At 44.2% G+C, this 15,191-nt stretch overlaps 1 protein-coding gene across 2 annotated transcripts in view; it reads right to left on the reverse strand.

Annotated features, from left to right (window-relative positions):
- SRGAP3 (SLIT-ROBO Rho GTPase activating protein 3) overlaps positions 1-14,957 on the reverse strand; it is a 303,414-nt gene extending 288,457 nt beyond the window's left edge. Inside the window, exon 1 of one of the 2 annotated variants that reach the window (XM_060239606.1) lies at positions 14,157-14,957. In XM_060239606.1, coding sequence (XP_060095589.1) covers positions 14,157-14,223 — 67 coding nt within the window. In that variant the 5' untranslated portion in view covers positions 14,224-14,957. The remainder of the gene's footprint in view (positions 1-14,156) is intronic. The other variant, XM_060239607.1, reaches the window with a different exon arrangement.
- Positions 14,958-15,191: the final 234 nt, after the last annotated feature.

Genomic DNA, 15,191 nt, shown 5'->3' on the forward strand with positions numbered 1-15,191 from the left:
ATTCTAGATCTACTGTAAAGCACTGAAATACTGTGAGCCCATTTGTGAGTTACTCTACAGAGAAAACTTAACTCACTGAAATAACATCTTCTCTGAAGTCACATGTTGTCCTTTCCAAGGTATGCATCTTCACAGTAATGCTCTTGAATTTTGCAATTAAAAAAAAAATCCTTTATGTAATTCCCCCATCCCCTATCTCTGTCTACAAAGATCACCATATATTTGGATCAGGCTGCCTTATAGCACCAGTGTGTTGTAGACCAATTCCCCACTAGGCTTGTTCCAGCAACAGAGCTCTTTTTCCCCCAATGTTTCCATCCAATTTTGTACAAGCTGCCCCAGAGACACGATTTGCCTCGGTTTTCAGAGGATCCTTGCTTGCTGCAAAGAAGAGGCAGGGCTAGTTGCAGCCCCAGGGCAGCTTGTGCGAAATCCGACGGAAGAGTCAGGGGGGAAAGAGCTCCAACACCGGAACAAGCCTAGTGGGGAATCAGTCGTAATGTCAGATTAGGATCTGCAAGACCCAGATTTCAATCCCTATTCTGCCATGGAAACATGCCAGGTGACCCTGGACTAACCTACCTCACAGGGCTGCAATGAGGATAAAATGGAGAAGAGAACAATGTAAGCCACTATGGGGCTCCACTGGATAGAAAGGCAGGATGTAGTAAATAGATGATTTCACTTGGTGGGCATTCCTAGGTGGGCTTCCCATTTACAGTCCCATCACAGTTTTTTTGATCCTGTACTTCCTCCAGGGAGCTCAGAGTAGCACACATAGCTCTGCCCTCCTACATTATATCATCACAATAGATATCTAAGATAAATTAGGCTGTGAGAACGTTATTGGAACAAGATCACCTACTAGGCTTTAAACCTAGGTGCTCCCACCCCCGCCCCCCCAGGCCTAGACAAACATTCTAATCATGTCACCACACCAATGGTCTTGTACATTGCTTGTTTGTGAACGGATTACACAGGGCAGACTGGCTTCCAAGCTATCCCCCTTTTACAGTTTCAGATACAACAGATCAGAAAACTGCCACTTACTATAGCTGCAATGTTTATCACAGCTATATCAAATGCATCAGAAACCTGTATTACAATATAATATATACTGTCCGTGTGTGTTTTCAATGACTCTATAGTGGCATTCACCCATGCTGTGTAACACTTTCTAAAGATCGCTCTTCCACATACTCTGTAACATCACAATTCTAAACACAGTCACACCCCCTCTAACCCCATTGACTTCAATAGGATGGCACTGCAAGTTGCCTTTATTAACAATTTAGGTAAATATTTCTGTCGGAAAGTGTGTGCAGTCTCTCAACTAATCCTTTTTTTAAATCTACATTTTCCAAGACCCTGCAGTCTTCTGTCCATGTTTTCAGCCCATCCACCAGTAAGAGGACATGCTTCTTCAATTTTCTGCTGTTATTATTTTCATATGTCAGTTGTTCTACTGCTAACATGTGGTTCCTATTACTTTTCCCCTTCTAACTCTCTCCATTTCAAAAGAGAAATTCTTCCCAGTGCGTGCAGCAAAGAATAAGGTAAAATGTATGGAAAAGAGATCAACCGTTTCCTCAAGGTTCTATCTAGTGTTTACAGGGGGCAAAGGGTTTTTTACCTATGGACTTCAGCATTCTCAGAAGTTCATAAAAAGATGCTCAAAGATTTTGGTTGATATTTTTTAGCCAGCTTTTATATTCAGATAGCATTAAAGGTCACCACAAATCAGTTCCATAGTTTGATCTGCATTTGATTTTTTTGATTTAGCTCTGGCCAGAAATTTTATGGAGAGCCTGTGCAGAGTGGTGGAGATGGGGATCATGAAGGATGACAGGCTGCACGAACAGAACTGTGAAGCCACCTTCTCTCATATCTTACTGCCTCTTTTTTTAAAAAAAAGGATAAACTCAATTCAGCACACAGACAAAATCAAAACACACAACAGGCCTCAACTTATCCAAGAATGAACATCCTCCAAGAACAAGATGATCTCCTTGACAAGGAACTGCCCCATGCAAGCATTTGTAGGATTTATGGGGGACTGTGACTTTGCTGAATTTTGACAAGGATATTTTAGTTTTCTTTAAAAAAATCACAGTTAATTGGACAGAGAATACTGTTACAACACCACAGCTACCCAACAGGTCAGCATCTAAGCACATTGAATTATATTTATGGTTTAGGTAACATCTTATTTGACATCATTTTAGTCTATCTGGCCTAGTCCTACTGTACTAATCTTGCTCAGTTTATTTTCCATTTGAGGAATATGGATACCTAGATGTTATGGTTCTTCAATTTATGGGCCAATTGGACTGCACTCCTTGCCTCAAACTTTGTTTCAGAGCTTTGATGGCTTTCCAGATTTAAATGCAGCTTACCTCCAAAAATACAGCCATAACCAGAGCTGTTCTATCAATCAATCAATCTATCTATCTATCTACAATCTAGCTACTTCCCTGAATAACTAACCTAGCAAAGTACCTTTTACCTTCCCATATTGCATTCTGACAGTTACCATGTACTAGATTATCACTGGTTTATAAAACTGCTCAAATACCAAAACTGTATTTTGCTGGTTTTTATAGTCGGTAGTAAATAAGCACAAAATATGCTTTGTTGAGAAGGAATTACTACAGATCTCCTATCCAGGTCTTCCCGTGTTTTGCTTTCATTGTTCACTCTCTGTAATAATCAGCAACACTGTAATTTGGGTGCGGCATTTTGTAACACCAGATCAGAGGCCAATAAAATAAGCAATCCTCCTCCAAACTATTTCTTTGACAATTCCCTCCTTCTCCCCGATTTTGTTTGCCTTCATTTTACAAAGCAACCTTGTTTAGAAGCATTACAAAACAAGCAAATAACCATTTTATGCTTATAGATCACCTCCTTTCAGGGTGGGCCTTGATGCATTAACCTTGATGCCTTTAACAACAGATAATAAAGAGTGTATGTGCACAGTCCTTTAAGCCCCAAGTAAAAAAGTATACTGTGGTTGTGCACGCTCTGTGAATTTTGGTCAACATTTCACTCTCTGCTTCCCTTGTGACAAAACAGTGGAAGAGAAGCTATTTCTTCTGAAGTAACTGCTACTGAAAATTAAAGGAGATTTGTCCTCAAAGGGACCTATGTACCAGTTATTGTATAGGCAGGCAAACTCGCATCAAATGGGACATCTTGAACCAAGTTGGAAAGGAAAAGACGGTTGCTTGCTACAGTGAAATTTTACCACAAGTTCTGTCTGTCAGTCATCTTTTCAAGTTACTGTAATTGCAATTACATAAGAGAGCCAGTTTGGTGTAGTGGTTAAGTGCTTGGACTCTTATCTGGGAGAACCGGGTTTGATCCCCCACTCCTCCACTTGTAGCTGCTGGAATGGCCTAGGGTCAGCCATAGCTCTCGCCAGAGTTTGTCCTTGAAAGGGCAGCTTCTGTGAGAGCTCTCTCAGCCCCACCTACCTCACAGGGTGTCTGCTGTGAGGGAAGAAGATAAAGGAGATTGTAAGCCACTTTAAGACTCTGATTCAGAGAGAAGGGTGGAGTATAAATCTGCGGTCTACAAGATGTTACAACAAAATTTTGAGATGCTATATAGACCTACGCACAATGGAAAAAAACAAAAAATTGTCTTTGAACATTCCTGGAGGACAGACCCTTGATGGTGCAACAGAAAAAAATAACTACAAATCTACAACTAGCCAGATTGCCAAAAAAGAAGCAAATCACAATGCCCTGTGCCAGAGATGACTACAATACTGATTCAAGAAAAAAAAAGTTTAGATTTAACTTTCATCACAGGGTGCCAATTCTACTACTGCTGCTAGATGAATGGTTTTCATACTGGGTCGCATATGTGTGCATAACAGAAGGAAAAGACTACAGACCATATTGGCCAAGAAACACTTGAAGTCATTTTCACAGCAAGTGCACATTATAATTATTCTTACACAAAAGTAGGAACTTCATCTCCATAGAAAAGGAACATGCAGACAGCAATTTAAACCTGCATAGGATCTCCATATGTCATCAGCTGCCAACAGTTATCAATCAGCTACTTATTTCTACATGGGCTTTTCATGTAGAAATTCAACATGTGAAGAAATTAAGAACTTTTGCCCACCCAGAAACCAAATGAGCAGCTGTGTCCTGGGATTCAATTCCTATGTAATCAGCTAGCAACAGGCAGCACTCAGCCAAGGCCTTATGAATGTGGCAGCTGGGCCCACCCTGGCAACCAGCAGCATGCAACTGGATCACAGTTTCCCTAGGTAAAGAATGCCAGGGATATGGAAGGGTGAAAAAATGGAAAATGGGGAGAAGATCAAGGTAGGCCGTTGGTGGACGGGAAGGAAAGGAAAGGAGGCAGGAAAGGGGGAGAGGCTGTGGGACTTTCAAAGAAGAGGAAATAGTGGAGGAGAGGGAAATTCATCCCACAAATCCTTGAGTGACCCTGTGTCTTTCTATACTTCAAAATCATCGGGCCAACCCTGGAAGTCATGCATACACGTGACTAGAATGGTTCCAATTGAACCCTTGTTCTTGTGCCTAGTCTGTAAAAACCAAAAGGGGCATTGTGAACTGACAAGTCTGGCTCAGGGCTAATCTGCTTAACATTTGGTTCAGCCTTGACACTTCACTGGAATACCTATCTTCCCAACATTTCCCTTTCATACATGGCCACTAAGGACCTAACTAGATGAGTTTCTGCCATCCTTTAATTCCTTCTTTCTTATGAAACCTCACTCGTCTCAGAGGTGTTGAACTCATTTGTTATGAGGACCAGATATGACATAAATGTCACTTTGTTGGGCCAGGCTATATGTACTATATAATGCAGGGGTGTCAAATGTACAGCCCAGGGGCTGGTTCAGGTCCCCAGAGGGTGCCTATCAGGCCTGTGAGCACATCAGCTTTCTTCTCTCTCTCTCTCTCTCGCTTCCTTCTGCATTGCAGTTTGCTTTGCCAGGCTTGCTCAATCGCACAGGAGTTGCAGAGCAAAGCCTCTATTTTCTCCATCGGCTGAGGCTCCTCCCTTGTGGAGGAAGGGGGGAGGAAGAGTTTGCTTAGCTAGGCTATCTCAATCACACAGCAGAGCCACTGTGGAAGGGGACCAGGAAGAGGTTGAACTAGCCCCCCACACACACACACCCATGGAAGCAGGCTGCGGCCCAGGCACGAAGCTGCATGCATCATAGGGCCCAGGCTGAGCAAAGCCTGATAAGCCAGAGACATCCATGCTGTGGCTACTATCCCCAGCCAAGGCCACTGGGATTACCTTCTAAAGCCCTATAGAGCCAGATAGGGCTTTAAAGGTAATCACCTCTGGGATCACCTTTCCCCATATGAGTTACACAGGACCTTACAATCTGAACCAACTTGCCCTAACTAGGGCCAGGGCTTTTTCAGGCCCGGCTCCTGCATGGTGGGATGAGCTTCCACTAGAAAGCAGATCCCTGGGGGACCTACCACAGTTCCACAGGGTCTGCAAAATGGAGCTCTTCTGCCAGGCCTTTAGTTGAGGCAGCAGGCCTCCTCCTCCAGTGACCTCAGACCTGAATGACCACCTGGGACTCAATCGGCTGTATCTGTTGAGACATCAATGTCCTGGACATTTTAGATGTATTTTAATCTGCAAATGTGATTTTAATGTTGTGACTCTGTGATGGAACCCACCCTGAGCCTGCTCATGGGAAGGGTGGGATACAAATTCAATAAAATAAATAAATAAATCTTTTTGGAGGAGTGATGCTGGGGTTCAAGCCAGAGATCACTGGCAAGCCATACCATCCCCACATACCAGTAGCTGCCCCAGGCCAACAGCCACCAGATGGTCTGATGAGGGGACAGGCATCACACACATAAGGCCACACATATAGCAGAGGCCCCAGTAACCAAAGATCACCAGCACTGCAGCCACCTATTGCTGAAGGACATCAGCTGGTCCATGGAAGAGGGAGTCCCATTCACCAAGTTGCATTTTAGGCAGTGGGACTGGGATCCCATTGCATGGAAGAACTGCCGAAGAATGCCTCTAACTATGGGCAGAAACACAGCAGGCGTTGCATGGGGGGGCACAAATACAGTGGTGGTGCTGGCAGCCAGCAGGCTTCAGAAGAGGATTGTCTGGGGGGCCCCCCCATGTGCAAATGCTGATCTCTGTGGCCATCTGGGACATCATCCTCAAAGCTGCTGGCTGAGTGGAGAGGTGTGCAACCTCACCTTGGAACCCTGAGTCAGCATGAATGCAGCTATGGTGGCCACTTACCAGTCAGGCTGCCGCTGAAGCAAAGGGGTTCTGACTTGAGCGCTACAAAGGAGGTTGTTTCACCATGCTGAAGCCACGATCAGAGTGGCTCTACCTGCTCACCCCCTCCTGTTCCCTCCCTTGCACCAACTGCTCGCAAGCTGGATAAAGAGCCCTGGATGGGCCGGCTCCACCCCATGGATTGTATGTTTGACACCCCCAGCTCCTATCTCTTATGCTAGCTTATCTCCAGCCATTCTCATACTTACACCATCCACACTTTGCTAGGAAGATGAGCCTCTAGGCCAGTAGTGTCAAGCTCATTTGTTATGAGGGCCGGATCCAACATAAATGAGACCTTGTCGGGCCGGGCCATGCATGTCATAAAATGTAATGCCAGGTAGCAGAGATATAAACTTTATAAAGGACAAAAACACAAAGATTTTTTAAAAACTTAAATAAAACATTCTTAAAACTTTAGCAGTCACTGGTCTTAAAGATGCTTTCTTTGTATCTCTCCTGTGTGATCCAGGGAACTGGGCAAAGGAAGCTTTGGCTCTTTCCTTCCTTCCCCAGGGGACCAGAAGGGGGAGGAGCCACACCCAATAGAAGGAAGAGAGGCTTGGCTCGGTAGCTCTGTTGTGTGATTGAGAGAGCCTGGCAAAGCAAGCTCTTCCTCCTTCCACTTCCTCCCCAAGGGAGTAGCCTCAGCCAATGAAGAAAATAGAAGCTTTGCTCTGTAGCTCCTGTGCTACTGAGCAAGCCTGGCAAAGCAAATTGCAATGCAGAAAGAAGTGAGAGAAGGAGAAGGAACCAGATGACAGTCAGTGGCTCAGGGGTCTGATAGAAGCCCTCGGGGGGCGGGGGGTGCTGATTCGGCCCCTGGGCTGTAAGTTTGACACCCCTGCTCTAGGCTTTCCTCAAGGGGAACTGTTCTTCTCTCTGTGCCCCTTTATTTGCAAAAGTTAGTCAAGAGGTTTTCCAAAAAGGTTTGCTCCCCTTCATACCCTAACTACACATTCCCAACAACAGAACTTCGTCTGGTTATCTACCCACCAATCTCCCTTCCAAAAAATACTTGCTATTACAACCAAGTTTCTCTGGAAAGCAGAAGACATGTTTAATTCAGCTTTCCATTGGCCAATGTACATCCTTAACCACTAAAGCATAAAGCTCCTCCTGTCTCTTGGGCCACAGAGAATTAGCTGACTTACAGGGAATCAGATTATTCTCAGTGGCACTTGCTAAAATTCTTCACCCTACAGAAACTACTGAAGGTGCCAAAGTACCACTGCTCTTCTGCAATTCTAAAAGTATTCAAAAGCTTTGGGGCACAACCAGCAGCAAGTCAAAAGCTTCATTCAAACTAGAGCTACGGCTGATTTATCATAATTTAATTACTCATCTATAGTCTACCTCTCACTGAGACGAAAGATGTATTACAAAATTAAAAAATAATGTAATAAAAATGCAAAGAAGCAATCCAAGAATGAAACAGTATGAAATACACAAACCACACCCAAATTTTAAAAAATATTTTTTTTTCACAAAACAACCTTCTATGCCCAAGGAAGACAGACATTAAAGTGACCAAGAAGCTTGACTGCAATGAACTGACAGCCGTGGGGTATCTCACTGTATTCAGGGAAAGAAGGAAAGAATGCTGGAACTGAATGGATACCAAACACACACAAAAGTTTTGGAGCAGCCCATAGTAGTACCCATTGACAAGAAAAGACAGATTCTATTCTGTGAGTCCCAACTCAGCCCCTTTGATGTCAACAATTCATAGCAGCCTAGATCTTACACCTGCCACTAAATCAGTATGCAGTTTCTCATCCTATCTTAGTCCAATTTACCAGGTACCTCAGAGCCCTCACATTATTTTATTTTGCTTTTATGCCTTGTAAGCTACCTTTAATGTCTCTGAGAAGCAGAAGAGTATTAACATTTTAAAATGAATTCACAATATGAAGGCACACAACTACACAGTAAACTGAGCTGAATGATACTGCCAGGATGAATCAAGATGGTAGCCTTCAGAGACGCTCTGAAGATAGCACCAGAAGGGCAAAATTGTGTCAAAAATAATCTTGTAGAAGTTCAAAAACTAACTAGCTTAAAGACTCTTGCTTGTTTTTGTTACAAAAGACTAACATGGAAACGCCTTTGGAAGTGTAAACAGTAGTCAGCAAAATTTTATTGGTGGCTTTCTTATTTGGGCTAAAATAGCCTGCTCGGTAGCTAAGTAAAACTCTGTTACTGTTGGAAAAGACTGTTTTGAAGGCGTCTGTAATATTCCCACCTTAAATAAAGCTGTCTTGGTGGTAACTACCAGTCCAGGGCCTAGTCTGTTAGCCTGTAATTTTTTTTTAAAGGGTCAGCCAGCTCTCAAAGTGATATTGATCTCCAGGGAACTGTAGTATCTAGACTGGTTCTTGAACAATCTGCCAGGACTCATACTCAAAAAGAACAGAAAATAATTGTATTTTTTACACCATAAGACTCACTTTTCCCCCCCAAAAAAGTGGAGGGAAAAGTGTGTGCGTCTTAAGGAGCGAATACTGCAAAAAATTCACACAAATGCCTCTAAATTCACACAAACGGCTCTAAAAACTAGGTGCGTCTTATGCTCAGGTGCGTCTTATGGAGCGAAAAATACGGTATTTATCTTAGTTACTTTTTGTTAAAAACAATCTAAAGCTATCTATATGCTGTCATTTAAGAACAGAACCAAAAATGTCAGTGATATAAGAGAGAGATGGGATGGGACACTCAGACTCTTCTTCAAAGGTGGCTTGCACTTCCAACTGACTTTCCCTGGGCCGATGTTGACAAGATCCTGGCCTCCTAGACCCATGACCCTCATGCCTAGTGAAAGCTGGTGGTGAGGCTACACAAAGGCCCCTAGTAGACATTATCAATCTGTCCCTGGCTTTGGGGGAGGGGGTCTACCTGGAAGGAATGAAGGAAACTGTGGTCATACCACTTTTTAAAAAGGCAACCTTGGATCCTTTAGATCCTTCCAATTACCACCAATTTCAAATATTTTGTTTCTAAGCAAGGTAACAGAGCATGGTCGCAGTTTGAAGACAAATTGCGGAGCTTGTCTGTGAGGGCAACCGGATCCATTCCAATCAGGATTCCGCCCTGGTTACAGAACAGAGATGGCTTTGGTTGCCCTCACAGACAAGCTCTGCAGACAGCTGGATCGAGGAGGGTTGGTGCTGCTGTTAGTACTGGATCTTACAGCAATGTTCAACATGATTGATCACAGTCTTATAACCCATTGCCTTGCCAACACAGGAGTTCAAGGGGCAGCCTTGAAGTGGTTGACCTCGTTTCTCCACAGTCAGGACAGAGAGTGGCACTAGGGTATTATCCAGGTATTCCTTAGTTTGTGGGATTCCTTGGGGGGGGCAATCTTCTCCCCAATGTTGTTTAACATCTATATGTGACCCCTCGCCCAACAGGTGGAGAGTTTCAGGCTGGGATGTCACCGGTATGCTGATGACACTCAACTTTATCTGTTGATGGGCAGCTGGCCAGATACTGCCCCAGCAAGCTTGGCTGAGGGGTTAGAGGCTATGGTGGGATTGCTGAAGCAGAACTGGCTGAAACTAAATCCTTCCAAGACAGAAGTTCTGTGCCTGTGGCATGGAGACTCTGGTTTGCAGTGCCAACTCCCAACTCTTCAGGGTGTGTCTTTAAGACCAGCACCAACCATCAAGAGTTTGAGTGTGATCCTGGATTCCTCCTTAACAATGGAGGCCCAGGTCAGAAATGTTGCCAGACTGGTGTTTTTCCAACTGCGCCATGTCAGGCAACTGGCCCCCTACCCTGTCTTATCCTGACTTAGAAACAGTAATCTACAAATGGTCACCTCCATATTAGACTACTGTAATTCATTCTATGCAGATTTACTCTTAAGGCTAACGAGATTTACTCTTAAGGCTAACTCCAACTAGTACAGAATGCAGTGATACAGGTCCTTGCAGGGATCCTGCATGCAGTACATATCCATCCCATGCTGCACTGGCTTCTGGTGGAGTGCCCTGTCAGATTCAAGGTTCTATAGTTGACCTTTAAGGCCTTTAATGGTCTGAGACCCCTGTATCTTCACGACTGCCTCTTCCAGTATGACCCCAGAAAAGCACTGTGCTCAACAGGTCAGAATTTACTGGTGGCCCCCAGCCTGAGAGATGTCCAGTTGTCCTTGACCATTCTCTGCCCTGGTTCCAACCTGGTGGAACTCTCTGCCAAATAACATTCATGCCCTGCAGGATTTTGTGCAGTTCTGCAGGGCCTGCAAGGCAGAAATATTCCACCAGGTATTTGGTTTAGGACAGCAACGGTTACATCCTTCTGGCACTCCCAACTCCACTCCTCCCCACGAGGCAATGACATTACTGAAATTCTTAGTGTCATCTTTGTAGGTAACTACTATGTTTTACTGTATAACTTTTATAATGGATTGTATTATTTTATTATGTTGTACACTTCCCTGAGCCTTGCCTTAGCAAGGGGGAGTGGTTTAAAATCTAATAAATAAATAAGGGCAGTAGCATCTGGAAGGACTCCCATGTAGCAATCATGATGCAATCACTTGCCCTTTGAACCCAGTTCCTTCCTCTTGCACAAGGAGTAGCTATTTACTTCATTGCAATAAGCAACAGAAGACAGACCCTACCATTGTGACTAAGGTTGCTTCCAGGAAAACCTCACAAATGGCAGAAGTAATACTCTACCATCTATACAGTCACACCGCGCTGCTGAAGATGTTTTTCTGGATCCCGAATTATGCCACATGTCTTCTTTCTTCAAAAAGGCTCAAGATAAATCACCACAATAACTATCTATCAAAGCAAAGAGAACAACACCCCAATTTAGAATAGGATTATACTAAAAATTCAATTTTACATAATCCATGGCAGAAGCACAAGGGTTTTCCTAACTTCTTCTGGTAAACTATTCTGCCATGCAGCGAGTACAATGGGCAGTGACCATTTGTACCTGTCTGCAGGAGGGAAATCTTCAGGTGACCCCATTAAGATTAATGGAGCTGACATAACAAAGTATAACAGGAGAAGGAGCTCTACACCCATGTGTCAATGAAGGATTTCTGAGTAATAACCTTGCACTGAAGCTGGAAATAAATAGGCAACTAATGAAGTGATTGCAAAATTAAAGTAATACGGTCATTATTCCTTTATTGTGGTATTTTAATATAAACTGAAGTGCCTGAACCATCTTCAGGAGCAGTCTCACAGAAAAAGTAATCTGGCACAGATCCACCTGGGTCGAGGTAGGAAGCCCATCTCCATGCCAGAAGGTAGCATTTTTCACAGCTGAACGCACCTGACCCAACCCAGTTGCTGAAGAAACATGTCCCAAGCTCATCACCAAATGCAGTTCTTGCTGGGTATTTCAAAATACCCATTTACAACCAAACTATTACTAGGCAAAAATGCTGACTCCTCCAGCTCGTCAGACCTAAACCAGTATAGCATATGCAACCATTAAAAAAAAGAGAGAGATGACAAGATCTTCTCCAGCTTTAAAATAGAACATCAATTCAAGTGTGTATGCATTTTATTTCTAGCATGCAATTATGTCAAAATGCATAAGTTACATCCACACAGGAAATATCAGCACAGACCTAAGCCTGCTGTGACAGTTGGCTCACAGCTCAGATCAAAGGTCAGTCCCCTTCCTCCATATCCCCCCCCCCTTAGAGTGTGGCACCTGCTCCTCTGATCCAAGAAGCAGAATAATCTATATAAAGCATCTTAAACATTATGGGGAGGACTTCACCTTGAAACTAACTCAACCAGACTTAGGTCTGCAGTTTAGGGTTCTCTGGTTTTACTCAGTGGTACGTTTAATACTGGATTTGATTTTTAAGCCTGTTTTGTTAACTGAATCAACTCTGCTGTGCATCTCCTCCCATCATTGAATTTATTTGCATTTTTAAAAAGAGAACAGAGTGGTAACAGAGGCAATATCTGCATTACCATTTAGACAACACACAACAAATCTCTTAAGGGAAGCACTGCAAGCTGGGCCACTGCCGGCTATGAAGAAACCGCTGAACAAAGCACAACATTATGGCAACAGCAGCAGATTAAAAAGTTTCCTGTAGAAACTACTACAGGATATCCAAGAACAATTACAAGGGATATTATGAGAGGGGTTTTTTTTTACTTAAAAGATATTCAATCAAAGCTTGCCTCTACTGAAGTTAGAAGCAAAGTTTCCACCGACATCAAGGGATCCAGGATTTCACCCTGTCTATTTTGGCAAACATTATGGAACAGCATCCCTTTAGTGCCTCAGACATCCACAACACAGTCCTTTGTAATGCCATCTTTTCAATCACTCACAAGTTCCCCACAAGGCCTTGTGTAATGGTGTTCTTACACAGTCAAGTCGCTAGTTTTTAAACTGCACAACTGTCACTAATGAAAACCACAAGCATGAAAATGGGTATGATGCAAGACTTTAACTGTTCATTATGAGGGAAAAAATTATTTCCATAATCAAGACCTTGCAAAGATATGCAAAGGATGGCTGGGCGTTTACAAAGAAAATTGAGCTACTTGGGTATGGAGTGTACATATGGTTTAGAAAAGCTGAGTCCCTTCACAAAAACTGAGAATGCCTGCAAACATGAACTATAACCATGGAAGTCTATGAACTGTGTTGGGTCATGCAGATGGTACTCAGTGATAACTTTACAATACTCCCCCCTCCCAGGATATTTTTTTAATGTAGTCCATAAGGGTTGGCAGCACACAAAATACGTGCAACGCACAGCTAGTCAGCCAACTGCTTTTTCAGCATCAGCCCAACAATAATCCATGGATTAGAAAAGCGTAAGTAGACATGGATACCTCAATGTCTTCTCAATTCCACAGAACAGCAAACAGTAACAATGTTGTGTTAATCGTTGGCATGCATCTTTGAGGATCTGATTTCTCAAAGAAAGAGTTCTTATTCAAAAACGTGACAATCAAGAGTGCAACGTAAATCTGTGGGTTCTATAGCATGCCCAGTAATGTTTCACAGGAAAAAGAAAAAATGATGGTTATGAAAACAGCCTTTCTCGCCATTAAGGTAGAGTTTTCACCTAAGGGTGTGTCATATGTGCTGGAGCAGAAGAAGGGCAAAATATGAAGCCTCCCCCCCCAATACAGGACGAAGTCCTCATATATGGATTATTTATGTCAAAAATTGCTGCTTTTGCCCTCATCGCTGAGTTTCTCCAGTGGTGTGACCCAGAAGCCATGCAAACAGATTCAATAAAGGTAATATAAAACAGGTTAATACACACAACACACTTGCTATTCAATGCAAAATGCTGTTTAATCGTGGAAAAACGGGCATCCGTTCAAGAAACGTTCCACATACGGGAGATAGGAATCCACGCCTACATACTCAATGGACGTTAAATGCAAATCCAGCCACATACACATCTATTATACAGAGATGGCTGCCCCCGCCTACATTGAAATAGGGCTTTATATTTTAATCAAAGGGAGGCCCCATTTATCAAGAGACGTCTCGAGGATACCTCGCCGTCAAGAAGATGAAGTGAGGATCTCGCACAAGCCGAGTGTGGCTTTAAAAAAAAAAAAAGCCACCATTCACACACAACTGCAATGCAGCTTTTACTACTCTGCCGTGATTTCCCTACACCAAACCTCTTAAATAGCAAGCAGCCAGCCGGCTGGCTCTAGTAATTCGCACGATAAATTTAACGATGCATAAAAAGATTTAGAACAATGAAAGCCCGGTGGGGGTGGAGAAGGAAGAGAGAAAGGTGGAGGAGAGGAAAGAGGAGGAGGAACCGGCTCAAAGTCTACAAAAAAAAAAAAGGTAAAGCGTCTACTCACCTTTTACTTGAGTTTCATATTCTGCGATGATCTCTTTGTCTTTCTTGAACTTAGTTTGAGATGACATCTTTGGAAAGACCTGGCAAGATTACCCAGGGATCCTTTATTCTATTTATCTCCCCCCCTTGCAGAACGGGAAAAAAGAAGAAAGTCTTCCCCTCCCACCCCAAGCTTGGTCTGCTCTAGTTGTTCACAGGGACTCCGTTTTGCGGCTTATCGGTTTCACTTCGCCGCAAAGATACAGCCGCTTCTCCCTCCTCTCGCTGCTCGCGTGGACGAGAAGATGCCCCTTCATTTGCCTCTGCCCGAGGAGTTGCAGCTCCCGAAAAAGAACCTGACGAGATGTCGCTATGTGTATAATTTCCCTCCCCCCCCCCCCGCCGTTGTGCAGAGACGCCGGGTGAATCAAGGGTGAGCAGGACAGGGGGGATGGGCGGGCAAGGAGGGTGTGTCACCTGCACCCAAGTCGACTCCCAAAGGGGGAAAAGCTCCAGATTTCGTCAAAATAAATAGATCGGAGCACTGAGAGCAGCCTAGCAAAACAACCCCAAGCACACGCAAGGGCCTCTCCTTCCTTAGCATGTAGGCAAACCCATGGCAAGCAGCGGCAGCTTTGGAAGCTCTTTGGCTGTAGTCCAAAAGAAGGTCAGGTTGCAAAAAGGGCTTTCATTTCGCCCACTCCTCTCCCCCCCCCCCGCCACCCCTTTCCAAATCAGCGGGAGGTTCCAAAGGCGAGCGGGAGGGGGACGCAAGAGCGAGAAGTTTACTTGGACTCCGAGAGATGCATCGGGCTGGGTTGTGTGGGGCTTGCGCACCGAGCCGCTTTTGACTGCAGGCTTGAATTAAGTTCGCCCCACGTCACGCACAGGAGGCGGGGCCTCGCCTCCTGCGTTGGGTAACAACCGACACATTGTAGCCTGCAGGACGCCTCCCCTCCCTGCAGGAGGAAAAACGCAGGAATCGGCGGCCCCGCAAAAACCCAGAAGGGCTGGGGGTGGGTGCGAGACGGCGCTCGAAAGAAGGGCGGAAGATCCT

Source organism: Heteronotia binoei, chromosome 5 (genome assembly GCF_032191835.1).
Source record: "Heteronotia binoei isolate CCM8104 ecotype False Entrance Well chromosome 5, APGP_CSIRO_Hbin_v1, whole genome shotgun sequence".
NCBI lineage: Eukaryota > Metazoa > Chordata > Lepidosauria > Squamata > Gekkonidae > Heteronotia > Heteronotia binoei.